Source organism: Felis catus, chromosome C2, assembly GCF_018350175.1.
Source record: "Felis catus isolate Fca126 chromosome C2, F.catus_Fca126_mat1.0, whole genome shotgun sequence".
In the NCBI taxonomy this organism is placed as follows: Eukaryota; Metazoa; Chordata; class Mammalia; order Carnivora; family Felidae; genus Felis; species Felis catus.
The window spans coordinates 114,369,079-114,395,614 of NC_058376.1; the positions used below are offsets into that span (position 1 = coordinate 114,369,079).

Genomic DNA, 26,536 nt, shown 5'->3' on the forward strand with positions numbered 1-26,536 from the left:
GTCCTATGGGCAGAGAACTTAGCCACACAGGAAATCTGGGGTTCCCGAGTCTCTTGAAAGGAGCTATGTTCTGTCTGCTTATCTTTGAAGGTGACTCACATGGCTATCTTTCTCTAAGGCAGCCCTGATTTTTCCCACTCTGTGGGGAGTCTGGAATCGGAACATACCTTCAAGTGCAGATGATGGGGTAAGGGGTGCCTCATTTTGGTGGCTCTGCTCTACTGTGGGCAGTGACAGGGAGTAGCCATTCAGGGAATGCCCCCCCCCCCCAAAATAGTATTCCCCTGTCTCCAAGGCAAAACTATGGGGTGGTCTTGTCTTTCCTGTAAACTTTCTCCTTCAAGGCAACTCCAGATTTTGAGTTTATTTCACCCTTATAAAAATGTCGAGGTACAATACTTGCACTTAATACAATTCTATTTTATTTAACAAGCAGGTCTACAGATGGCTAGGTGCTCTTTAAAGTGTTTTACATATCTTCTTTGATTAAGGTAGGCTGAGGTCCTGATAAATCCATTGTAAATTGAAAATGCATTTAATAGGGAAACATCATAACTTAGCCTCACCTATCTTAAATGTGCTCAGAACACTTAACCTTAGCCTGCAGCGGGGCAAAATCATCTGACGCAAAGCCCATTGTATAATAAAGTGTGGAATGTCTCCAGTAACTTATTGACTACTGTGTGAAAGCGAATGACAATTGTCACAGGGTTACGGAATAGCTGCAGATGTAAGCTGTTTACCCTTCTGAGGGCAGAGCGGAGCGGGTGCTGTGGCTGTTGCTGCCCAGCATCAGGAAAGGTTGGTACTGCGTATCGCTAGCCTGGGTGGGGAAAGATCAAAATTCAATATTCGAGGTAAAGTTTGAAGGTATATCCTTTTTGCACCATCCTAAAGGCAAGAAATCTTAAGTCCAACCACTGCGAAGTCCCGGTTGTATGTATATTGCCTCATTTGATTTATTTCATAAACTTCTGTTTGAATCAAATGGGGTGGGGTAGGGGCTTTGTCAAACGTGACTTACCTCGCAGCCGCTTCCCCCTCCCCCTTTCCCCACCCCGGAGAGGGGACTAGGGAACGAAGGAATTGAGCTGCTACGAAGGCCAAGGCCGCCTCCTACTTCCCGCAGTTGTCTCGCCAGGCTAGATCTAGGGGTTGGGGGTCTCCACCCCTCTCCTAGATCCAGTCGGTAGGAGGGTGGGTGGTTTTTTCCGGGTCACTGGCGCACCCTCTCTACTCCCAGCCACCTGCTCGGGTTCCATCCCGGCTCCAGGCTCTCTGGAGGGCGTCAGGGACATTCCAATCCTCCCACAACCGCGCGGATGTCGCGGGGGAGGGGGGCGCGATTGCTCTCCCTTTCCAGCACCCAGCTTTGACCAGGTTTCTTCTTCAATTTCTAGTGACCTGAGTAACCCGTAGAGGAGACTTAGGATGGATGAATGGATTGAACGTTGTTTGTTTACAACGCACCCATTGACGAATCCGCATCTCTAGTGACAGAGGCACTTTCTGGGCACCGTCTGCGCTTTAGCAGACAACTGCAAGCCAAACAGCCAAGATGCCTCCTCGCCAGACCAAATATGGTCACAAGCGCTAAGCAGACTCCCGTGGAAAGGCTGGCCTTGTCTCCCCGCGCCAGGGCGCACCCGAGCCCGCCCTCAGGCAGAATCTCAGATCTGTGCGGCGCTCTGCGCGCTCCAGGCCTCTCCGCGGCGCAGGAAGGGAGGGCGCGGCACCCAGGACCGGCCCTTCCTCGGCCTGGGCCGCTCACTTGCGTGCCCTCCGCCGCCCCCAGCCTTAGTTTCGGTCCACAAGTCCTTGATTAAACAGGCGCAGGCCACTTTCCCTTTGATCCCGCCCTAAGTCCGTAGTAAACTCAAAGGAATGCAGGTCCAGGGCTCCGCGGGAGAGGTCCGCGCGCCCGGGAGGAGTGGGTGGGGGGCACCGGTCTCCTCTTACCCAGCAAAGTACCTAACACGCCCAGGGGTTTCTGGAGCCGGGTGGGGGAGGAGACGGTGGAGGAGAAGGAAGGGGAGGGACGAGAGGAGGCAGGCAGGCTCAGGACTTGAAGGTCATGCATAATTCAACAGCTCAACTTTCGGGCCCGCCTCTTTTCTGGGAGTGGGAGTTCGCTCCAAACTTTGTTTATGGGACAGTCCGGGAGCCGCGGCGGCCGCGCTGTCTGCTTCTCCTCCGCCTCCTTCTCGCGGGGCGCGAACGCCTGAGGCCAGTTCGGGGGATGTGAGAGCCGAAGCTCCTCGGCTAACAGGCTCCGAGTCGGGATTTGCCAGCCGGGCCCCAGCTACATCCCTGCGAGCTCGGGACGCACCCGAGCGACTGAGGCCCGACGGCGAGTTCGGGCGGGACGGCGGCTGCCGCACGCCCAGACTCGGCTTCGCTGCGCGCCCAGGTAGAGCCCGCTGGAGCGCGCCCGCTCACCCCGCTCCACCCCGGGGTGCCTGGGCTCCTTGGGCTTCTGGCGTCGAGACATCGTGGAGCTGGTTTGGGTTTAAACTTTGGGGGGGCTGCCTGCCGGGGAAAGTTGCGACCTGTCCTTTGCCACCAGCAGTGCAGCAACCTCCTGAGTGCAGTAACTCCCCCTCCCCCGCCTTTCCTTCTTCTCCTCCCGGCAACTTATTTGCTTCAAGAAAGTTGCATAATTCTCCAGCCTTGGAGGGACCCCTCCCCCATCCGGCTGGCCTTACCGCTGAGTGTCTGGGATTTTGAGGCGGACACCTATCTGTTTCCATTTTTTCTTTTGTTTCTATTCTGCCCCCAAACCCCTTCCTCCGACTTTAAATGAAAGGCTGATCTGCCCTCCTTTCTCCTTGCAGAAGATGAATCCGGCCTCGGTGCCCCCTCCGCTCCCGCCACCCGGGCAGCAAGTGATCCACGTCACGCAGGACCTAGACACGGACCTCGAAGCTCTCTTCAACTCGGTCATGAACCCCAAGCCCAGCTCGTGGCGGAAGAAGATCCTGCCCGAGTCGTTCTTCAAGGAGCCTGACTCTGGCTCGCATTCGCGCCAATCGAGCACCGACTCGTCCGGCGGCCACCCTGGGCCCCGGCTAGCCAGCGGCGCCCAGCACGTCCGCTCGCACTCGTCGCCCGCGTCCCTGCAGCTGGGCACCGGCGCGGGGGCTGCAGGCAGTCCAGCGCAGCAACATGCGCACCTCCGCCAGCAGTCCTACGATGTGACCGACGAGCTGCCGCTGCCCCCGGGCTGGGAGATGACCTTCACGGCCACTGGCCAGAGGTACTTCCTCAAGTAAGTCAGCTTGAAGCCAGGGGGGCACAGAGTCTCGGTGCCCAGGGTGCGCATGCTTGTTGGTGTGCGTTGCGTGTGTGTGTGTGTGTGTGTGTGTGTGTGTTTGTGTTCTGTGTGCCCTTACACGTTTCTTTCCGAAAGATAAGGGAAACTGGAAATAGGGAGTGAGTCTCTGGGTGTTGGAATGGTAAAGGATCAGAAGTAGAGAGTCTGGAAAGGTTCTTCCAGGGTCCTGGAAGTCCCAAGAGATTGCCGACCTGGAAACTCATAGAGGTAAGAGGAGAAAAAAAAGTTTTGGAGTGATTCTCCTGAAACACATAGGTTTCCCTGAATCTGGAATATTGATATAGACTTCTGGGCACAAACCCTTACACCCTTACCTGTCCACTCCAAGTCAGATGCTCCCAAGCCTGGTCCATTGGGATGTGACACGGAAATAAATTCGAGAAAATTTCTGAGGCTTGGGAAAGAGGGGGACTCTTGGGAGTGTAGGTGGTCTGCAGTCTCTCCCATCTTGGGAAAAGCAAGCTAGAGAAGCGAACACTGCCTGATAGGCCTTATTGCTCCCAGCTGAGTGATGTAATGACCACACAGCACAGTGATGTAATGAGCAACTCGGTGGTGAAGTAGCTGTGGGCTGGAAAATCAATTGTGTGGAAATTGGGTCAGGAGTTTTATTGTGTCGCACTTAGTAACCTAAAATACCATCGAATCAGGAGCCTGTTTTGTCATTCTTCTTTCCTTCCACATTGTTAGGGCTTTTTGATGTAATGACTTTTACATTAGATTCAAATTAGACTGTACAGGAAAATACATTCACAGACATGAAGAAGATTGTTTCAATTGTGGTACCCTAAGATAATTCTATTACAGAAGAGAAATCAAGTTGGAACTTGAAATGTAACCAGTGAGGTCAAGGGTGGGGGGCGGGTCAGGCTATTGATGGTCTAGATGGAGGTTGTGCCAGCTGGTCCACTTGATTCATGATTGCCTTGCACTGGTTGGCAGTTCTCTGCTGTGGAGGGAAACTCCTCGTCTTAGAACTTGCCTTAGCTTTTATTTATTTTATTTTATTTTATTTTATTTTATTTTATTTTATTTTATTTTATTTTATTATTTTATTATTAATTTTTTTAACGTTTATTCATTTTTGAGAGAGAGAGAGAGCTCAGGCAGAGGAGGGACAGAGACCGCGAGGGAGACACAGACTCCAAAGCAGGCTCCAGGCTCTGAGCTGTTGGCACAGAGCTCGACGCGGGGTCTCGAACCCACAAACCGTGAGATCATGACCTGAGCCAAAGTTAGACGCTTAACCAACTGAGGCACCTAGGCACCCCCTTAGAGTTTATTTTAAAGCCCATATTTGATGGAGAAGCCTCAGTTTAAAAGTTATGCTAAGACATTATGTGCTATTTAAAAAATATATAATCAAGCCTTTCTTTGGTGTTCACATTTGATACTTTGATTGCTGTCAGTTGGCACTGATAACAAATATACAGTAGTGGATGCGGTTTAGTATAGCCGAGTCTTTGACTCATCCTGGTGACCAATTCTTCCCCATCCCAAACCTGTTGACATCTTGTGCAAGGAGGAGTTCTTAATTTTGTTTCTGGGGTTGGTGTGATACTGAGAAGCACTTGTCCTGAAACAGACTTGATGGGCATTTTATTCCACATCCGGCCTCCTCCCAGTCTTTGAGTGTTAGTGTGGACATGTACTCAATGCTTTGGCTTCTGAATGGCTGGTGGAATTCAAGTATGTGATGTAATAACGTGACATTTTTCTAAATGTGATGGTATTGTTCTAAAGGATGACCTTAATTTCTATGGTACATAAAGCTCTAAAATAATATTATATTAAGTTTACTTAGGTAAATGCAGTTTTGCATATTTATTGTGACTTTTATAGACATGGATTTAGTAATAAATACAAATAGAAAAAGGTGCGATAATTTACAGTAATTTAGGGGGATCTTTTTTGGTCTCAAATGACTTTTAAGCTGTGTTTATAAATATGCACACCACAAATATATAATACATGATCAGTATAACTGTGGTTATTAAATATATGAAGTAAGAGCTAGGCTTGCCTAATATCTGAGGAAAGCCAGGTAAAAAAGAGCCCCCCAAAGAGCAAAAAAATTTATGCACATGTTTTGAATGATTGAAACTAGGGCAAAAATGGAAGTTAGCTTTTTGGGTTTAGAGAAAGTTGCCTCTGATTCATTTGTCCATCCCCCACAACTACAGCCACTTCACAGCCCAAAGCAGAACATATCTCCATTTCACTTTGGATAGTCAGTGAAGACCACAGCTGAAAAAATGTGGAGGGAATAGGTTAGCTTGATTTGATATGGCCCCTGGAAACTATTTGGCCAGGTAGCTAAGGGAATTTAAGAAATTAAGTCATCATGACTATTGTCTTTCAAGATAAGAAATCTGCCAGGAGTTCTCTGAATTTGGGGGGGGGGGCTGTGTTTAACAATGGAGTGCATTAAAATGTTGTATGTCATACTTTGTTATGTAGCCTCCAAAGGCAACGTATTTTGACGGATTAAATAGAAGCTTGAAAAATGGTGACAACTGACCCTGAATTTTCATAAAGTCTGTTTTGCTCCATCATCTATGAGATGGGGCTACCAATAACATCCTATTATTGATTACATCAGTTGAGAGAGAGAGCGCCTTTATAAATGAGAAATTAAAGTATTTAGATATAATAAGGGCCACGTTTTTTTGTTTTGTTTTGTTTTGTTTTTTGGCTAGAAAGTGACCATATGACTTTGGAAAAGTCACGTGGTTATTTAATGGCAGACTCTGGACTGGATCTGTTGACCTCTACTTACAGAGCAGTTTTCCATTTTCCTCACTCCCCCCTTTATCCCCCATGTCACTTCCCCTGCTGAACAATGAGCTTTATGGGAAACAAAGCCTGGACTTTAAGAAGCTTTAAAAAGCTTTTTGTCATTTACTTAGGTAAGATTGTTCCTAGGTATATGATGTAATGACTTTCTGTTATCTCTTAAAGGGGACCTTCCCTGAGCCGTCACACCTTTCCTGTGTTGTTTCTTTAGGGCCACATGTAAAAGTTGAGATGTTGATGTTAAAACACACAGCCTCTGAAAATTGCTGCACTGTTCCCACTGTCCTCTAAAGCTCATAAGTCAGGCCTGGGGGGTGTAGGTGTTGGGCTCTTAGCCACCAGGCACAATGACTTTGACCACTGATCACATTAAAAATTAAAAAAAGTTCTGGTTATAAATGGGATACATGTTTATTACACGTAAACCGGAAAGTAGAGGATTACAAAGAAGAAAAAAATTTGGCTTCAGTTGAACCTTACCTTTTTACAGAAAAATTTTATTTGAATAACATTCTATAGGAAAAAATATTTTACCCTTACTCTTAAATACAATTTCAATTATAACATTTGCCTGCCACTCCCAATTTTTAGTAATAATTTTAGTGTTTTGCCTTTTCTGAAACGTGTCATAGAAAATTATTTTTGTCAAAGTGATCTATGCACTTGGTAACAAATCCAATAGTACAGAAGGACTTTTGTTGAAAAACAATGGTTTCCTTCACCTCAAGGCTCACAGAAGGAGCCTTTTAGTTTTTTTTTTTTTAACTGTTTCTGTACTTAATTCTTAGATTGTTACCTCTTTAACCCTGATGTGCTTTTACCACAATTTTTTTGATTTATCATCAGCTTTTAACTTCGGATTGAAAATGAGAATTTAGCTTCTTAAACTATATTTTTCCTCTCCTAAATTTGATATTTATATTGTTTTTAGTTTGTTAGATCACCTTTGTTATTTTTTGTCAATTTTTGACAGTGTTTCTTTTTTTTTTTTTAATTTTTTTTTCAACGTTTATTTTTGGGACAGAGAGAGACAGAGCATGAACAGGGAAGGGCAGAGAGAGAGGGAGATGCAGAATCGGAAACAGGCTACAGGCTCTAAGCCATCAGCCCAGAGCCTGACACGGGGCTCGAACTCACGGACCACAAGACCACAAGATCGTGACCTGGCTGAAGTCGGACGCTTAACCGACTGCGCCACCCAGGCGCCCCTTGACAGTGTTTCTTGACTCCCCATTATGTAAGTCAAGAAGGATACCTGTTCTACCATTCTCTTTTTGTGATCACACCTCAATAGCCCAAAACCCTGAACCCATAATCAATAAAAGTTTTGTGCTTTGCTCTTAAATTGACCTTTTTATTCATAAATTATTATTAAAGTTGAAAATCTAGAGACATTTACATTAGTACATTTCTGTAAATATAATTAAAATGCCTTTTATATTAAGCTTAAATGTTAGACTTGTTACATTGGGTCTGGTGTCAGGATTCCTGGCCAGGAACAGGAGAACATGTGAAGCACCAAGGTCAAATGGATTCTTTCTTTTCATCAAACTCTTCATCACTTGTTTAAATTTGTATCACCTTTTAGTTTGTTCATAATTGGACCTTGACTTTCTTAAACATTTTTTCAAGTAGTTCTAATTGCCTTTTTATATACTTATATATTATTTGCCTCTCAAAATTTTTTAGGTTCTAAATCCCATCAGTTCTATCAAGTCTTGTTTCCCTAAGCTTTTATGCCCAGATTCTTTTACCTTTCGGTGCCATTCTGGATTCTGATTGTTCTCTAGACTTACAACAGAGCTGTCATCTTGGGACTTCTCTTTTCTTCTCTCTGTGGCTGAAAGTAGTATTTCCTTTTCTCATGTCCTCCTCTTTGTTGGTTTATGCCCTCATTTTGCTGGAGTACATGCTTGAGTAACTTACTAGGGGTGCCTGGGTGGCTCAGTCGGTTAAGCGTCCAACTTGGGCTCAGGTCTGATCTCACCATTCCTGAATTCGAGCCCCGCATCAGGCACTGCGCTAACAGCTCAGAGCTTGGAGCCTGCTTCGGATTCTGTGTCTCGCTCTCTTTCTGACCCTCTTCTGCTCACACTCTGTGTGTCTCTCTCTCAAAAAATTAAGTAAACATTAAAAAAATATATATTTGTGGGAGGTAACATTTTCAAATCCTTTTTTTTTTTTTAAATGTTTATTTATTTTTGAGAGAGACAGAGACAGACTGTGAGCGGGTTAGGGGCAGAGAGAGAGGGAGACACAGAATCTGAAGCAGGCTCCAGGCTCTGAGCCATCAGCACAGAGTGTGATGCGGGGCTCGAACTCACGAGCTGTGAGATCATGACCTGAGCTGAAGTCAGAGGGTCAATCGACTGAGACCCAGGCGCCCCTCAAATCCTTTTTAATCAAAAATATTTATTTAAAAATTTGTTTTAGGGGTGCCCGGGTTGCTTAGTCAGTTAAGCACCCGACTCTTGATTTTGGCTCAGGTGACCATCTCACATTTCGTGAGATCCAGTCCCGTGTCAGGCTCTGCGCTTACACTGTGATCCGTGTTTGTTATTCTCTGTCTCACCCTGTCCCCCAACATGAATAAGCAAACTTAAAAAAAAAACTTGTTTTAAATTTTTCTTTCTTTCTTTCTTTCTTTCTTTCTTTCTTTCTTTCTTTCTTTCTTTTAAAATTTAATTTAATTTTATTTTTGAAAGAGACAGAGCATGAGCAGGGAGGGACAGAAAGAGCGGGAGACACAGAGTCTAAAGCAGGCTCCAGGCTCTGAGCTGTCACCACAGAGCCTGATGTGGGACTCAAACTCACCAACTGTGTGTGTGCCCCTAAATTTATTTTTTTAAAGAAGAACTGACTCTGGGGCACCTGGGTGTCTCAGTCGGTTAAGTGTCCGACTTTGGCTCAGGTCATGATCTCACAGTTTGTCTCCCTCTCTCTCTGCCCCTCGTGCTGTCTCTCTCTGTCTCTCAAAAATTGAATAAATGTTAAAAAAAACATTATAGAAAAAAAAAAAGAACTGACTCTGGCTTGTTTTTTTTCTGTTTACCTTTGGATGGCAATATAATGTAGTTTTCATGAAGGGCCTTTTGTCCTTAAAAAAATATTGCCAGCTGCCTCAGTTACCTTGTGCGTTAAATACCTATTAGTAATAGTAATACCTATTTCGGGGTATTTTGAAAGACTAGATAAGATTACATATTTGAAGTGTCTGGCATCTAGCAGGCTTTCAGGACAAGTTTGTTCCTGCCTCCCATTTCCTCTCTCTCCACACACATGCACTCTCTACCTGGTCAAAATCAGATGCAGAAACTTTGGCAATAGGTTAAGCTGGTTGTGACTCTTGGTTAGAGTTACGGCTGTGGACGACAACCTAGATCTGGAATTGCAAGTCAAGTTTGTAAATTTAAAATCAGACGGAGTCAGTTTTCCTGTTAAGAAACCTAAATGGGAATGTCCACCGTGGGTACCCTTTTACTTTAGCATCTTGGGTGGAGGATACCCAGTCCCTTCTGAGGAGGGTCTACTTTTCATTTTTTTTGGAATCTGGCTCATGGCTACCATTTGGGCCATTTTGTGTGTAAGGTGGGAGATGTGAGTAGGGGAGGGATCAAGAAGTGGAGAGGGAAGAGGAGGGGAGGTAAGTGACATTTGATGGCCTGCTCTGTGCCAGACAAGGCAGGGAGCTGAGTCCGTGCTTTCCAGAGACACAACATCAGAATCCCCTGTGGAGCACACTCACAACGTGTGTGTAGAAACTTTTTTCTCATAATCCTAGGTGCTTTCACATATATACTTTTTGTTAACCCTCACAGTGACCCTGTGAATAGGTACATATTACTACCTCATTTTGTTTTTGAGGAAACTGAGGCTCAGTGAAGTTGAGTAAATGGCCCAGGGTCACATATCAGGTGAGTGGCAGGGATGGGATTAGAATTGTGTGATTCTAAAACCTGTATGCCCCTGCACCATGATGCCTCATGCCAATTAGGTGCCCGTAATTAGACCCTCTAATTAGGTGTCCTTGGTGACCAGATAACTAGAGTGGTGGATGGAGCATTAGAGTTTGTTTCTGAACTCAGTCTGGGTGGTCAAATTTGGAGTTCTTGGTGCTGGAGAGAGAGGTGTTGAGAAAAACAAACCAGCAACGGATAATATAACTATAGTGCCTACTTATATTTTATTCTTAACAAGTTTTCCGCCATTATTAAATGCATATCACTTTACAGGGAACAGAGATGTGACAGGGAGGGCAGGTGACCTAATTGATGTCTGGATCCAGGTACACTTGAAGGGCTTGTTAAAAGGGTTCATTAAATAATGTTAGTACAGTAGTTGCAAGGAAAAAAAAAACCCAGGTTGCTTCTCATTGCCTTTATAATTGCAGAGATTGATGAGAGAGAAATTGCTGTAGAGGTTTGAGGCAGTACTGAGTCTTAGTTTTTGTTTGTTGACCTGTTGACTTAAGACTTGTAGGAATTATAGGGGCACCTGGGTGGCTCAGTCGGTTAAGCGGCCAACATCTGTTCAGGTCGTGATCTCATGGTTGCTGAGTTCAAGCCCCCTGTCAGGCTCTGTGCTGACAGCTCAGAGCCTGGAGCCTGCTTCAGATTCCTCTCTTCATCCCCCCACCCCCCCCCCCCCCCCCCGCCACAACCTCCCTCCCACACTCTCTCTCTCTCAAAAATAAGTAAACATTAAAAAAAAAAAGACTTGTAGGAATTACAGCCTTATATATCATTTCCTCCTTCAATGATGTATCTAACCACAGGAAAGGGTGATAGAAGTAAAAGAATCAACCAAGCCAAGGGATGTATTTTTTTTTTTTTTTTGAAAGGTGGTTTGGAAGGCTGAGGACTGAAGTAATTGGCTTACTAAAGAAGGGCAGATTCTGAGAGGATGGCCCTTCCACTGGTCTGAGGGGGACTGTGCATGTTTTAGTGCATTGAAATATCAGTAGAGGAGTGTTTTCCAAAGTGTGTTCTTTGGAACCCTAGTCCATTCAGATGCTTTGTGAACATGGGATTTCCTGGACCAATAAGTTTGGGATATGTCGCATGCTCTATCCCTCTCTTGGAATTTGACAGTGTACATTAAGGACTCCAAAGTCACTTATCAGAAAAACCAGTTTGTTTTTGTTTAAGCCAGTATTTCACAAAGTCATGTGATTTGAACATTTTTATTCCAAGTATCATCTACTGCCATCCGCTCAGGAATGTTTTACAGACTATACTCTGGGAAACCTTTTTTGTGACTTTCATTATTTTCATAGTTGAGAGTTTCATATTTGAATCAAGTTACAGTGTTTTGTTTTCCAGTGTGCTTTGTGGACATGTCTTATATTTTCATTTTTATGTCTTGATTTAATGGTTAATTATTAATGCTTGGAAATAAGTCCTAAATATCAGACAAGTGGGATATAACACAAGAAAACCAACAAGTACAGTACATTGTGATAATATAATCCTGATTTTACTTTCAAAGGTATGTGTGTGTGTGTGTCCGCTAGGAGAATAGATACCAAAATGTTTATTTTCCAGTGGTCCTTTCTGGAATGATGGATGATTTTTCTTGTTTACTTTCTACCTTTCTGTATGTTCTAAAGGGCCTACATATTTCTTTTTAAATTGGGGAGGGGGAGTTATAAAAATGGTGGAGGAGAATGAAAGCAGAGAAGTGTGTGAAGCCAGGTGCCTGGCTAGCTTAGTGGAGCATGCAGCTCTTGATCTCAGGGTTGTGAGTTTGAGCCTCAAGTTGGATGTAGAGATTACTTAAAAATAAAATCTTTAAATTTTTTTTTTTAACGTTTATTTATTTTTGAGACCGAGAGAGACAGAGCATGAGCAGGGGAGGGTCAGAGAGAGAGGGAGACACAGAATCTGAAATGGGCTCCAGGCTCTGAGCTGTCAGCACAGAGCCTGACGCGGGGCTCGAACTCACAGACCGTGAGATCATGACCTGAGCTGAAGTCGGCCGCTTAACCGACTGAGCCAGGCACCCCAAAAATAAAATCTTTAAAGAAAAAAAAAAAAAGATGGAGTCGTAGATTTGGGTAGGTGTGGTAGGGTGTGGGGAAATCTCTTAGCCATGGCTCAGTAACTGAAGTCCTTCAGAACTGCTTGTTTTTCTTGTTTTGGGTTATATTCTTTCTTTTTGTTAAAAAAAATTTTTTTTTAATGTTTATTCATTTTTGAGAGAGAGAGAGAGAGAGAGAGAGAGGGGGGGGGGGGAGACAGAGCGTGAGCCGAGGGAGGGGCAGAGAGACAGGGAGACACAGAATCCAAAGCAGGCTCCAGGCTCTGAGCTATCAGCACAGAACCCAATGCGGGGCTCGAACCCACAGACTGTGAGATAATGACCTGAGCTGAAGTTGGCCGCTTCACCCACTGAGCTGGCCAGGCGCCCCTGGGTTATTTTCTTTAGAGATGAACTGACACAGTAATTCCTAAAATCTTCACTGAGAATTCTCCATATCGCCTCAGGATAAGAAGTAGGATTATGGCAGATCCTTAGGTCACACGAAATTTCCTTCAGCTTATTCTTTATTTGCATGCACTCCTTCCTGAACTTCTAGCTTTTATTTAATGTTCCATCCTGGCACAGCAGATGATAAATACGAAAGGAAGAAATGATATTCACTTCTTGGCAGTATTGGATGAAGTGCAGTTGGGAAATATATGTAAAGTGCTTCATGCTGTGGCTGGCATAGTAAGCACGGCTGAAAGTTTATGACTGTTATTGTTCCCAGTAGAGAGGGCGGTGGGGGTGCCATCTCCAAAGACATTTCCTTCATGCCACTGAAAGGATCTTTGGCTGTTTTTCAGCATCGACGATGAAAAATCACTGAACTTCTGTTGTGTGTTAGCTCCTTGCGGTATGCTGTAAGGGGAGAAATATGTGGCACGTTTTCCGACCTCAGGCAGCTGACAGTCTAGCTGGGGAGACAAGGAGAACACAGACGAAACCAGGCTAAAGAGCTGCCTCCTGACCTATGTGGGGATAGAGCCTTGAGCAGCTGCTCTCCGTGTGGTGGAAGCTCTTGGGAGGTGTGTCATAATAGGGCAATCGTTTCTATTATGGTTACAGGTCTGAAACTTGCAGCCGTGCTCAACGTCTCCTAGTTCTCCCATTGGCTGTCCTCCCTTTGGCCGTAGGAACTTGGCATCATCTCTTACCTGTGCCTGGAACATTATTTTCCTGCTTTTTGCCTGGTTGACTCCTATGCTACCTTCAGGCATCAATTGCGATGCTACTCCTGCAGGAGGTTTTTCCCGGACTCACAGCCTTTCACGCTAGTTTGTTTGTTTAAATGTTTATTTCTTTTTGAGAGAGAGAGAGAGAGAGAGAGAGAGAGAGAGAACACACACACACACACACACACACACACACACACACACACACACGTGTATGGGGGTGGGGCAGAGAGAGGGAGATAGAGGTTCCAAAGTGGGCTCTGTGCTGACAGCAGAGAGCCCACTGCAGGGCTTGAACTCATGAACCGTGAGATCATGACCTGAGCCGAAGTCCAAGGCTTAACTGACTGAGCCACCCAGGTGTCCCTGCCTGCCCTCCCCAACACACTAGTTTAGATGCTCTGGCTATTGTTCTCCCATAGCCCTGTGTCTCCCTAGCCGTGTCTCCCATAGCCTACTGCCATGTTTCTATTTAATTGTTTCTCTTTCTCACTACACTATAACCTCTGTGAGGGCAGGATTGATATTTGTCTTGCCTGTCATTGTATAACTTGAGCACAGTGCCCATCAAATAGGTGGGTGCTTGATAAGGAGGGGATCCTTTAATGCTTTCTTCTGACCATTTGCATTGCAAGCTTGTACACTAGCATTCCTCATGGGAATCTACCATGCTCAGGAGTGTAATTTCATCTTGTCCGTGCCCCTTGGACCGAAAGTTTAGAATCATAGTTCCTCATACTATGATGCAGCGGAGAGGAAGATGAATGAAGAGAGCGTGTTCAGAGAAGGCTGTAAAGGTGGTTGGACATAAGTGGGCCTTGAAAAATGGGAAGAAAGTGGGTAAGTGAGCCAAGAGGACTTCTAGGAAAGAGGAGGTAGGAAGAGAAGTTCAGGGGCAGAAATGCCAAGTGTGTGTTTTTAGACCAAGAAAAGTCTGGCCTGACTTGGATTAAAAGGTAAGTGATGGTTGGTGGATGACTGTACATCCCATTGAGACTTTGGAACCTCACTCAGCTAGATTGAGCACATTGACTTTTTGCTAGTAAATGTCAATTTTCTCATCCCCTAATTTTGAGATACTCAAATCCTAGCTTTATCTAAATGTAGCATAAGACCCCACCATTATCTCCTATGTTGAGATCTTCCCAGTTGTTTGAGGAACTAAGGATTTTATACTGATTTAAAAGAGTCAGTAGAGCCTTTCATTACAGTTCATCCATTCATCTGACCATCCATAGACGTATCCATCAGCCATCTACTCAATTTAGTTTGTGCTGTGCCACAGTGGTGTGTGATCTTTGCTTTCCAAGTTAGTAGGCTATGAGGCTACCCTTGACTCAGGCCCACCCCCACTGAATCTGCCATTTCTGCTTATAATTGAATAGCTTGTGGGTCTGGCTGCTCCTGGAATACTCTCTTGTGGTTTTGGATAGTTTCTCACTTTCTCTGAGGCTGATCAAGTGGGCACAGGAAAATTGAGATTCTTGTAGCACAGTTATCCCACCGAAGCCCAGCTAGGCCCTGGTCCCCTGAGGATGCCCGGATGGAGCAGCTGGGGGCCTTCCTCTCAGGCACATCCTTCCTAAAAACTCTTAGTAAAGCCTACTGAGAGCCTTTTCATGCTGAGTCACTACACTGAATCATGTGTAAATGTTTTCAGATGACTTCTTTAAAACAAAAGTTTTGAAATAGGTAATAGATACATGTAAATGATAAAGAATTCAGTACCAAAAAAAAAAAAAAAAAAAAAAAGGCATTCAGTACCAAAACATATACTGTGAGAAGTCTCACCCTCCCCCAGTCCTCTGGTCCCTTCTCCAGAGCACCGGTTTCTTTTGTCTTTCCAGAGAAACTCTATGTGGGTATAAGCATGTGTGTATATATATATGTCCACTTAGACTATTTTCAGTATGGTGCAAATAGTAATGTACTGTACATGCTCACCTGCACCTTTTTTCACTTGGTAGATCTTGGTATTTATTCTTCGGTACATAAATGGTTACTCTATTTTATTTCTTTAAGGACCACATAGTATTCCATTGTACGGATGTAGTACAATTTGTTTTAACTGATACCTTATTGATGGACATTTAGATTGTTTCTGATTTTCTCTTTTTAATTTAATTTAATTTAATTTAATTTTATTTTTAATTTTTTTGACATTTATTTATCTTTGAGAGAGAGAGAGAGAGACAGAGACAGAGCGTGAGAGGGGTAGAGGCAGAGAGAGAGGGAGACACAGAATCTGAAGCAGGCTCCAGGCTCCGAGCTGTCAGCACAGAGCCCGACGTGGGGCTTGAACCCACAAGCTGTGAGATCATGAGCTGAGCTGAAATGGGATGCTCAACCCACTGAGCCACCCAGGCGCCCCTCTCTTTTTAATTTTAAAAATAATATAGGCCCAAACACTACTGGAGGAATGAAAATGGAAAAATAAATTCTTCCGATCTTCCCCGGATCCCTGGTTTAGAGAGAACCATTGTTTATTTACACTTCATCCAGAGATACTCTTTATGCAAAGAGCGGCAGTCTGGCTCCTGTCTAATTTATGACCTACTTAGCTTGTCTGTTATCTAATTGATCTATCATCCACTATCCTAACTATTAATCATTACACCCACCCTTCTTATACAAGGAGCATACATGGTCTGGCAGATGCATTGGCCAGTTAGATGGATGCCCAACCAATCAGAATGAATGGCGTGGCAGCCTGAAGTGGCTGATCAAGTATCTGTGTTCCTCAAAGGGTGGTTGGGGAACTGACACTTGTGTGCAGATGTATGTAACTGGCCCAGGACAGGCTAGATACAGAAGTCCAGAGTGTTTAGAAACTTGTATAACAAAATGATACTGCTGTGATATCTGAGCACGTGATCAGTGGGATTGTCTAATGGAACAGCAGTAGTTTGGGTGTGCCAAGTTTGTGTGATGAGTCACATGTGGCCCAAGCTATACACAAGGCGCTCACAATAGGACCACATACTAGTTAGTCTTGACAGATTAAAAATAGAAAAACACTGATCTTTTTCCACAGATCGTTTGAAAGGTGCTGATCCGCATCTTTTAATTTTTTCCTTTTTGTCTTCATCCATCCATCCATTTATGTACTTATCATTTTATTTTTCCATCCATCCTTAAAACGAACTACCTTTTATGTATCAACCAAATAGTCAATTCATTATACCTCTCGTTAATTTAACAAAAATAATCAATCTAAGATTGAATATCGAGCCTTTTTAAAAAAAACATTTTTTTTTTTAATGTTTATTTTTGAGAGAGAGAGACAGCACGAACGAGAGCAGAGAGAGACGGAGACACAGAATCTGAAGCAGGCTCCAGGCTCTGAGCTGTCAGCACAGAGCCCGACATGGGGCTCGAACCTGTGAACCATGACATTATGACCCGATCCAAAGTCAGACACTCAATGGACTGAGCCACCCAGGTGCCCCTGAATATTGAGTCTTAATATGAAGACAAATTCTGTGGCAGAAAGGATGTATACCATCTATTTTCTAGTACATAATATATTTTATGTCTTTGTGGCCCCTATGCTCATTGTTTTAAAAATACGCTTTGGTATATACTTCAGTTCTGAACACTGTAGGTAAACCCAAATCCTGCTCTTTCTTGTGACTACTCTACCTGCAAGCGTTGTCAGCTACGGACCCAGTACAAAACGTGGTGATGAGAGGAATACATGTGCTGGATTATTTAGTAAGAATATGTATTGCTTTGTGGTGGCTTTTCTGCAAACAGTAAGATACTGAATATTTGTCTTTCTCAACAGTTTGTCCATGAAAAGCATTTTGTGGCCTAGAGTTCAGGGTTTGAAGAAGCAATTGATATAACCCATCAAAAAGAAAATGCGAGCAAACGATAAACGTAATTAAAATGAACAGACATAATTCTTACTGACTTGATTTTTCTTTTAGGTTTATTTTTAAAAGCTGGCTTTTTCCCAAAGCAATAGTATTAAGCAGAACCGAAGGCTATAAAGTGAAAAGTAAAAGTACACCCACTGGTTTTACTCTTCACCTGTGACCACTATTCACAATTGCGTGTGCGTCTTCCGGGGATTTTATTATGCATGACACAACTTCATTTACAATGGCAGCGCTTGGTTGTTTTGGGGAAGCACAGCTTAGGTGCTTCTTGTTCCTTGTCGACCCTTACGTAACCTTGGGATTGAGTGTAGATATGGATTAAATTATGGAGAACTAGATGTAATGCCTGATGGAGAGGCCTCAGGGTGAAAGGCTTGGGGTTGCTGTGGTTCAGAACCTGGGATTTAGCTTTGTGTGGTTCTGGAAGTCGGTGTCCTTGGTGCTCCAAAACCGATCAGGTTTTCAAACGCTTTCTATTGTGGGCCCTACTGGGATGAAATGGGGGTAGACATTCTGACTGCAGTTTGAGAGTTCAGGAGCAGTGACTTGAATAGTCTTCCACTCTAGAATGAAGGTACTCATACAAGTGATTTAGTCACTGGGAAGTTGCTCTGGTGGTTCTAGCAAAGGGAAGAAGTGGCCTCATTTGAGCGATAGTGAAATCGTGTAAGGGATATTAAGGAGGTAATTTGACAGGCTTTGGTGTTGGATTAAATAAGGGTAGTGAGGAAAAGAGGCAAGAAGGAAGATTTGCAGGTTGCTGGCTGTCCATGGCATGAACGGAGGTGCCCTTATTGTAACAAGCAGTCCGTAAGTTCGGAAGAGGCTGAGGAAAATGTTAAAATCTTGAGTTTGAGGTGAATTTAAGATATCCAAGGGAGATACATGTGTATTTTCAGACCTCTCTCTCTCTCTCTCTCTCTAATTATATTATGTATTATATACTTACAGTTTTTATATAATTATTCTAATCTAGGTGTGGATGAGATCCCTCCGAGAGAGGTTACAGATTGAACAGGTGAGAAGAAAAGTCCAGGTTGACTCGGTACAAAGACAGCCAGCCAGAGAGGTTGGCAGAAATGCAGAAAATAGTGCAGAAAATCCAGGGAAGAAATTATCTTTCAAGAAAAAGGAACGGTTAATTCTGTGTCATGTTTCTTAGACATCTAGGAAGACGAGAACTGAAAGATGTTCAGTGAATGGTTTTTCCACCGAGGCTTCTTTTTTTCCCCAGGGTAGGGCAAGGGATGGGGCCTGGGGTACTAACTCTATAGTCTAGTTTTTGAAGAGGGAAAAATGAAGAAAACAAGCATCTCAATTAGGTAAGGGGCATCCCACAAATTCCCATAAACTCTACAGGACTCTTAACAGTGTCCCTGCTAAGGAGCATGTTTCTCTCACTGTACAGATCCCGTGCTATATGGGAAGACCACACGTTTGCTTATTCAAACAGCCTGTTAAAACAAGGTTAGAAATCAGTGTTACATAACTAACCGAGATAAGTTCAAAGACTTGGGTAAAAATATGACTCTAATTGATATGATAATCACTTGCCACAAGGAAAATTAGTCTTCGATCCTGACTGTGGTAAAGCCTTTGTCACAGTTTGTAGTGCATAGGACTGTTATTGCTGGGATGTGTCATACTTAATTGCAGCCATAAAAATAGCAGATTATGTTTGGTGAGTATCAGTTAAAAATTTATGGTTCAGAATATTATGTAACTGTTGTTTCAGATAAACGTTTATCTTTCCTATCTTTATTTCTCCACTTGCGGGAATTGAATCTGATACGTGGCAAAGGGGATTCCAAATCTGATGCAGGTAAATGTCCGAGGCCTGTCACAATATAAGGTAAATGGAACATGTTTGATTATATCAGACGGGTTTGAGTTGCAGTTTGGGTTTGGTTATATTCTGCTGCATTTTGCTAATTTGGGAGCACCTGGTAGCCTTGTTACTGGTTTGGGATTTGTATAAACACGTAAAGTTAGTAGGTGGGATTAAGAATCATAAAAGAAGCAGTGAACTTCAGTGTTGCTTATAAAAGTACTTCTGTTTTCTGAGGACACATTCTCTAGTGCAACTGTTTCTACTTTTATGGGTCTTTATGTACTGTGTGAAATATTAGCCTATGCAAATAGAACTCTTGGCAAATACGAATTCTTAAGTAATTATGTCATTCAACATGTACTTGTCTTTTTGTGCATTTCAACATAAAATCCAACTATAAATAGATATTGTGGAAAAACTTGAAGGAAGGAAACGCAGGAACGGAGAAAGGATGAGCTACTTAAAGGTTAAGCTGCACCCTAGTGTGTTTTACACATATAATTGCTTTTTTACTTTGGCTTTTAAAAAAGTTTAGGTATCTGTAGTATGAAAAAGTTAAACTTGAGTTTATTGATGCAGCATTTCTGTAAGTGTTAAGATAGCAAGGGCTGTGCTTTGGGCTTTGGAAAGCGGAGTTCTCGGTGAAGGTCCACAGGCCCTAACCCATATGGTAGACAGTGGATCCATTGTTCTCTGTATTTGTCTGTTGCTTACATTTTAATAACTATTGAGCAGTCAGTGATCATTAACAGATATTTAACAGTAGGATCAGATTAGATGGTAGGGTCAATAATTATGGATAATTTGGAGTGTCAACATTCAAGAAACGATTTTAAAGGTTAGATCCAGAATTGCTGAAACGTTTGCCTGAAACTTTGTCAGGTGAGCAGCTCAGGGGATGGTCCAGCACAGCCTTTTTAAATTATTAGCCGTGGTGAAGTGAGTCATGTTTTGCCACAGTGCTTTTTTCATTTAACCTAATAGTTGGCCAGCCCTAGTTAATTATTTGAAAACCATTACAGGACACGCATTTCCCAGTTGCACATGCCTTGGAATGTCCAGCTCACCTTGTGTGTGGATAAGGGGGCCCCTGGTGTGGCTAACGAAAGTGTTTTGTCCTTATATACTGCCCTTAAAGCAAAGCATCAGTAACAAGTTTTTAATAAGCGTTCTGCAAGGTCCTTCCGGGCCCTGGTAAACATCCTGGTTGATTGGTATGTATCTCTTTGGAGTCTAGTTTCCAGAGCTGTTGAAAAAGAGTATTATAAACTTCCAAGTGAGCATGGAGGTGTAAACTGATGCCACGGGGTTGCTTCAGCTGAAGTGAAAGATCATACGTACTGACACGTATTACAAATGGGTTTTTAAGACAATGTCTGTTTTGTACAGTGAGAGTGAAGTCTGCCAAGTGTAGAACAAAAAAGTCATATTGTGGAACAAGATAAAAGGACATTGCATAATAAATATCTCATACCATTAAAATATAAGGTTTCCTTTCCAAAATGTAAGTATGCGCTTCTAAATGAATGTTTTAAAAATCTGATTTTTCTGTGATTTGTATAGTGACTTGATACATAAAGAGATTATGGGTCTGAATATGTCCAGAACCAGACTACTACAATAAATAATACACATGTGTAGCGTGCAAAAGATAAACGTCGAATGGCATTGTGTTTTAGTGATAGAATCGATTTTTTTTTTATTATAATAGGTCAAAACTAGTTCATTGGCAATAAGCAAAATGTTTTCATCTGTCGGTTTCTAAGGCTAGAATAACATATCCCACCCAAACTGTATTGGTTCTAACCTTTATTCATAGATAAAATCATTGGTCTGTGAAAATCAACAAGGAGGGAGCACCTGGGTGGCTCAGTTGAGTGATTTTTGGCTCAGGTCATGATCTCACGGTCTGTGAGTTCGAGTCCCGCGTCGGGCTCTGTGCTGATAGCTCGGAGCCTGGAGCCTGCTTTAGATTCTGTCTCCCTCTCTCTCTGCCCCTCCCTCACTTGCTCTTGTTTCTTTCTCAAAAATAAACGTTAAAAACAATTTAAAAATAAAGAAAATCAACAAGGAAACATAGGCGAAGGGGTAAACTATAGAAACGTTTAATAAATCCTTTGATATGTGAGTGTGTGGATCTCATAAGTAATTCAGATTGTTTTGCTCTTGCTCTGAATGGATTTTGAACATGAGGAGAGATTGCATGGAATTAAAAATTGTTGTTTTTTAAAAACTTCTGATCCTGGTGGAGAGGCACTTATCTGAATACAAGTAGGAGGACCAACAATGTTGCTTAAAGGGATTTTGTAAGAAAAGTAGGCACAATTCCTGTGCAAAGTGGGTTAGGTGAGTAAGATCCAAGGAGTCCTGTTAGTGCCTCTGTACAGTGGTAAACTTTCAAAGGTGAACTTTGGGGAAATGTTTTGTTTAAGGAGGGGAAGATAATGGGGTAGGTTGAACAAGTGTCCGGAAAGATAAGGGTTTATAAGAGACTATGAGATGTTTGTAGGTGTCCTTTGCTATACTGCCTGACTCGTTTATAGGGAGATGGAAGAGGTCATTTTAGTCTACTCGGAATAACAAAGAATAATGATTTGTTCATTTTAAAGATATTTGAAAGAGCAGCCTTTGGAGACTGCCAATGGAACTTTTTGGGATGGGCTGACTTGAAAGCAGAGAGAATGTAACCAGGTGTCCTTGGGTGGCATTGTGTGGTGGCTCTTGATAGCGGCCCAAAGATAAAGTATCTGACTTCATTTAGATACTGTGAACGTGCAAGAGATGCCCAGATCTTTGTTTGAGCCAGTGCTCTGGGGTTTCTGCTCTCAAGCCTGATGCTGGAGTGGCTAGCTTTGATTGGTTTCCTGCCCGAAGCCTGCTTTGGGTGAATTTAAAAACCTGTTTGTTTCGCCCATCATCCGGCTGGGCCTTACCCATAATTCCCGCACTTTGATTATGGGGTTATTATAGGACAAGAGCTTCTTTGTACAAGAGCATGTTTAATACTCTGGGGTCTAGCGTGACTAGTGGATATAAATTGTATGGAAGCAATTAAACTCGAAGGAAATGTCATGTGGGCTGAATTTAAACGTACAGACTTGTGGCATTGATTTTTTCTTTTTTCTTTTCTTTTTTTTTTAATTTACACAGAAAAGGGTGGAGAGAGAAAAATAAAGGAAGAGAAAAGAGAAATGAGCCAAGAGAGTGAGGGAAACACACACAGAGAAAAGAGCAACTCATTTTTGACGTTTGTTAAAAAGCCAAAGTCCACAGCCAGTATTATGCTAATGCCATTGCCCTTCATCTGAACTCTTTAAAAATACAAATGTCAAGGAATTAGACTGCACTCTACTTGTGGCTTGTATCCCTTTCCAGGTGGTCACCTTCATCTCAGGCATATGTGTCTGTCATTGTGCAGTGATTTTTTTGGAATATGTTAATAGACGGGCCTGAAGGGAGCTTCTCTCTCCAGTTTTCTATTTTATGTTCATGGCCTCTGCACATTTCATACAGAGTGGCTTGTCTTTGGACCTGCTGATGAAGAGTAGTGTGTCATTTTTCTCACCGTCCTAGAATGCCTTCCCTCTCTTGCTCTGTTAACAGTCAGCCAACCCCATCTCCTCTCCAACACCCATTGGACCAAGGAGCTAGAAGGGATCACCTCCTACTCCAGACCCCCAGAGTAATTTGATCTGTATGGGTAATTTGGCAATTGATCTTTTCTACTGTCCATTAACATGTTGGGTAAGGCTTGTTGTTGAATACATGGATTTATTTGATTTCCCTAACATGTCAGCTCTTACAACATGGACCTGGTGTTGTATTCTCCTTCATGCCCAGCACATGTTGGTACCAGGGAATGTTTGTTGAGATCAGTGCTGATGTTGAACGTGCTCTTGAAATAATCAGAATGTTACTGGGTGGTCAGAAACAGAAATGGATACTTTTGGATTAGATTTAATAGGACAAGTTTGATTTGAATTTGAGTGTTAGCAGTAATAGACAACTCTTGATCTTATGCCCCAATGGAAAGTGCTTACGCTTTATTTTCGTTCTTTATACTATAAACTCTTAAGGACAAAAACCAAATCTTACCTGGCCTGTAACTCTCCAATACCCAGGCCAATGCATGGCACACATAATATGAGTTCAGATAATATTTGTTGAAAGAAAAGAATGCTTTTTATTTCTCTATTATTTAAATCATCTAGCACTTCTTTCCAATGCAATAAACCAGTTAATATTTATCGAGAACATACTGTGCTCACCATAGTGAGTACACATAAAGTATATTACACTTTGGGATGTATTTTATTCTCTGTATTTAATTGTCATTCTTACTCTAAGTTCTAAGAAATCACTTCCTCAGACTGAACAATGATGATCCAAGAGAGCAAAAGTTGCTGAGAATAATTCAGTATATTTATCTATTCCCAGATTATTTCCACATTCCACTCAATGCTGGAAGTACACCCCGCCCCCTTAAATAATGGTAAGATTGTAACCTTTCCAAACTGAGCTGGAGAGGTAGTAGATTGTTTAGGTTTCAAAGGACTTTTCAGGATGCAAAGTAAATAGGGGAATCTGAGATATCAACAAAACTGTAATTAAGCAGATTAACTGTGTCAATAGTGAATGCAGACATGTCAGAGGAGCTAGTTAGTTGCAATTATTTAAACACAGCCTCAAGTTCATTCCCAGTGGTATCGCCATCATCCACAAACAAACTTGAAAGGAAGTTTAGCCAGATAAACGCAGAAGAAATGATTCTCTTGGGAACGTCACATTCTAACTCATAGATCCATTATAAATATCTTTAAGTTTCAGCTTAGGATCTCTTATTCTTTACATGCTCCTTAAGGTTACACAGAACCAGGATTTAATAGTATTGTCTTTTCAGATCTCTGAAGAGTGGAAAAAGAGCCCCCTTCTGACCATAATAAAGGGAAGAAGAATATAAAATTATAAACCAGGTTTACTGTATTCACAGATGATTGTATATTTACCTGCAAGAGTGTCTGTGGGTTTTTTTTCCCATTTCTTCTTTTAAAAAATCATCCAAATTATACATAAACACATTCTTGTTTTGAGAAATTCAGCCAAAGTGACAGTGTGTCTTACTCTCTACTTGCTGTCCTGCTTGATCCCCGCCCCCCCCAAGTGTGAGTCCCTTTCTCAGTTCATGGTCTGTCCTTCAGACATACATACCTGTGCATATATGAACCTGCAGTGCACATATTTTTTTTACATGTTGCACTTTAACATTCATTTTTTTTTCCTACTTAAAATGTTTTTCTATAACAGTGGCCACAGATCTATCCCATCATATGTGTATACTTTAGTTTATTTACCCATTCTGATAAGGGGACTCTGATGTTGTTTACACCCAATCTAAAAGATCTAGTATAAACTGAATTCTTACTTCATTTGAATTTTTTATCATTTGTGAAGGGAAATTTTTTTTTTAGTAATTCTCTAAAGATAGGAGACTCAGGTCCAGTTACTAAAAACACATCGCATTTGTATGATAGTTTAAACATCTTTCAGATATAGGCAACATATCCCCAGCTTGTGAGTGTGCACGAGAGGGGGTTGGATTGGGGAGACACGCCCACATTATCACAACCACCTGCCGTTGAGGGTGTTGCGGAGCCCTGTTCTGAATCTGAGCACCTCTTTAGTCAAGATCACAAAATGTGTTTCTCCCTCCCATGTAGAGAAGGCACGAACTACAGTCTTTACACTCTGCCCAGAGCTTTCTGGCCAGCATTGTCAATTCCAGCTATGGCCTTAGAGTCTTTCATTGAAATTGTGAGGAGACAAACATGGTGAGGAGATACTGGGGCCAGGCGCTCACCGTGGTCCACAGGGCGGGGAAGAGCCTCCTGGGTGGTTCACCAGTCTGAGGCAGCCTCGGGTGAAGGGTGAATGGCAGCCGAACATTACCTCAGGGCACCGGCTGCTTTTTAACAGCAGAATCGCTGGCCTGCTTGCTGAACACTAGCCTGCCTGGTCCGGGGTCTTTCGCTTGCTTTTTTGGCTGCCCACCAAGTATGTTTGTTCAACCATTTATTAGGCATGCATTTTGGCAGAGGATAGTCATTGTTCTGTTTTCTGGCCTGTTTCTCCCTGGAGGCCCACCCTCAGGGGCAAGGAGCATGTTTTATTCTTCCTAGATCTTAGAACCTAGCGATGAATAAATGGGGGAAAGTGAGTGAAAATGGAAGTTTAATGGGAGATAATGAATGAGGTTTTTCCTCGTTGCTGTTGTCTTCAGAAGCTGGGTTATAGAATGCATTTACAGGTCTTTATTCACATGCATTTACATGTCTTTAATAAACCCAGACATAGCACTTACTCGGTCCCAGGCATTGCTCTAAGTACCTGTCCACATTTAATTCTCCTAACAATTGTTTGACAGAAGTAAACTATTTTATTCCCACTTTACGCAGGAAACTGAGGCACAGAGCACTTAAGTAACTTGACCGGGCACAGCTAGAGAGGATAAATGCAGGCAGTCTGGGCCGAGAGTCAGCATCCTGGCTGACCCTCTTTTCTCTTCCACAGGTCTTGACATGGTTGGGGTTTGTTGTTTTTCACCTTTTTGTCTCCCTTCCTTCCTCTCCGTTGCTATTACCCTTACCCTAGTGTGTGTCTTGATGCCTCATTTGCAGATTACAACACACTGGCCCTCTGACCTCAGTCCCTTGCACACCGTGGCCGGGCTTGTCTTCTGTAAAGACGGTGTTCATCCTATCACTTCAGAACGCTCCCTGCCGTCCTGTCCTGGCGAGGCTGATCTCCTGCTTATGTATCCATTTTCTTACTAGTGAGACTGTAATGTTACTCAAACCTCGTCTAAGAGACTTGGTATAAGCTGAATGCTTGCTTGGCCGCTCCCGTCTCACTTTCTTGGAGTGCCTTCACATCTCTTCTCCAGCCCTCCATCCAGTTCATTCCACCCTGAAGGCTCATCTCAGGCCTCACCTCCTGCCTGACTACTCAGCGTCTGTGGTCTTCATCTCTTCTGAACGCAGTGCTGCCGATAAGCTGTTGGCTATAACTTCGTTGTTTCAGGCTTGAAAAGGCCCAACCACATTAGAGCTCTTAGGGGGCGGGGATGAAGGTCTCCCAACATCCCTGGCCTAGTACTGAACCCAGCACCTGGGGAACAGTGAATAATGGGACTGGGAAGCAGAGCACATTGGGACACTGATTTAGACCCTAATATTGTGCTCACTGCTAGGTTTCCTTGTAAAAGAGGAACTTGAAGGAGATAATAGCTAAAGACTCTCTTAATTTGCTTAACCAGTTACTCTCACTTTTCATAGCTTTGTTGAGATATGTTACATACTATACATTTCATCCGTTTAGAATATACAAGTCAGTGGTTTTTAGAATATCCATGGGTTTGTGCAATCATAACCACAGTCAGTTTTAGAACATGCTCATCACCACAAAGAGAATCCCTTTATTAGCGAGATAGCTATTAGCT

General features: G+C 42.9%; 1 protein-coding gene across 1 annotated transcript in view; it reads left to right on the top strand.

Moving 5' to 3' along the window:
* The first annotated feature begins 2,132 nt into the window (after positions 1 to 2,132).
* Positions 2,133 to 26,536, top strand: part of WWTR1 (WW domain containing transcription regulator 1) — a 136,340-nt gene continuing 111,936 nt past the window's right edge. The window contains exons 1-2 of the mRNA XM_011286170.4: positions 2,133 to 2,410; positions 2,835 to 3,268. Coding sequence (XP_011284472.1) covers positions 2,838 to 3,268 — 431 coding nt within the window. The 5' untranslated portion in view covers positions 2,133 to 2,410; positions 2,835 to 2,837. The remainder of the gene's footprint in view (positions 2,411 to 2,834; positions 3,269 to 26,536) is intronic.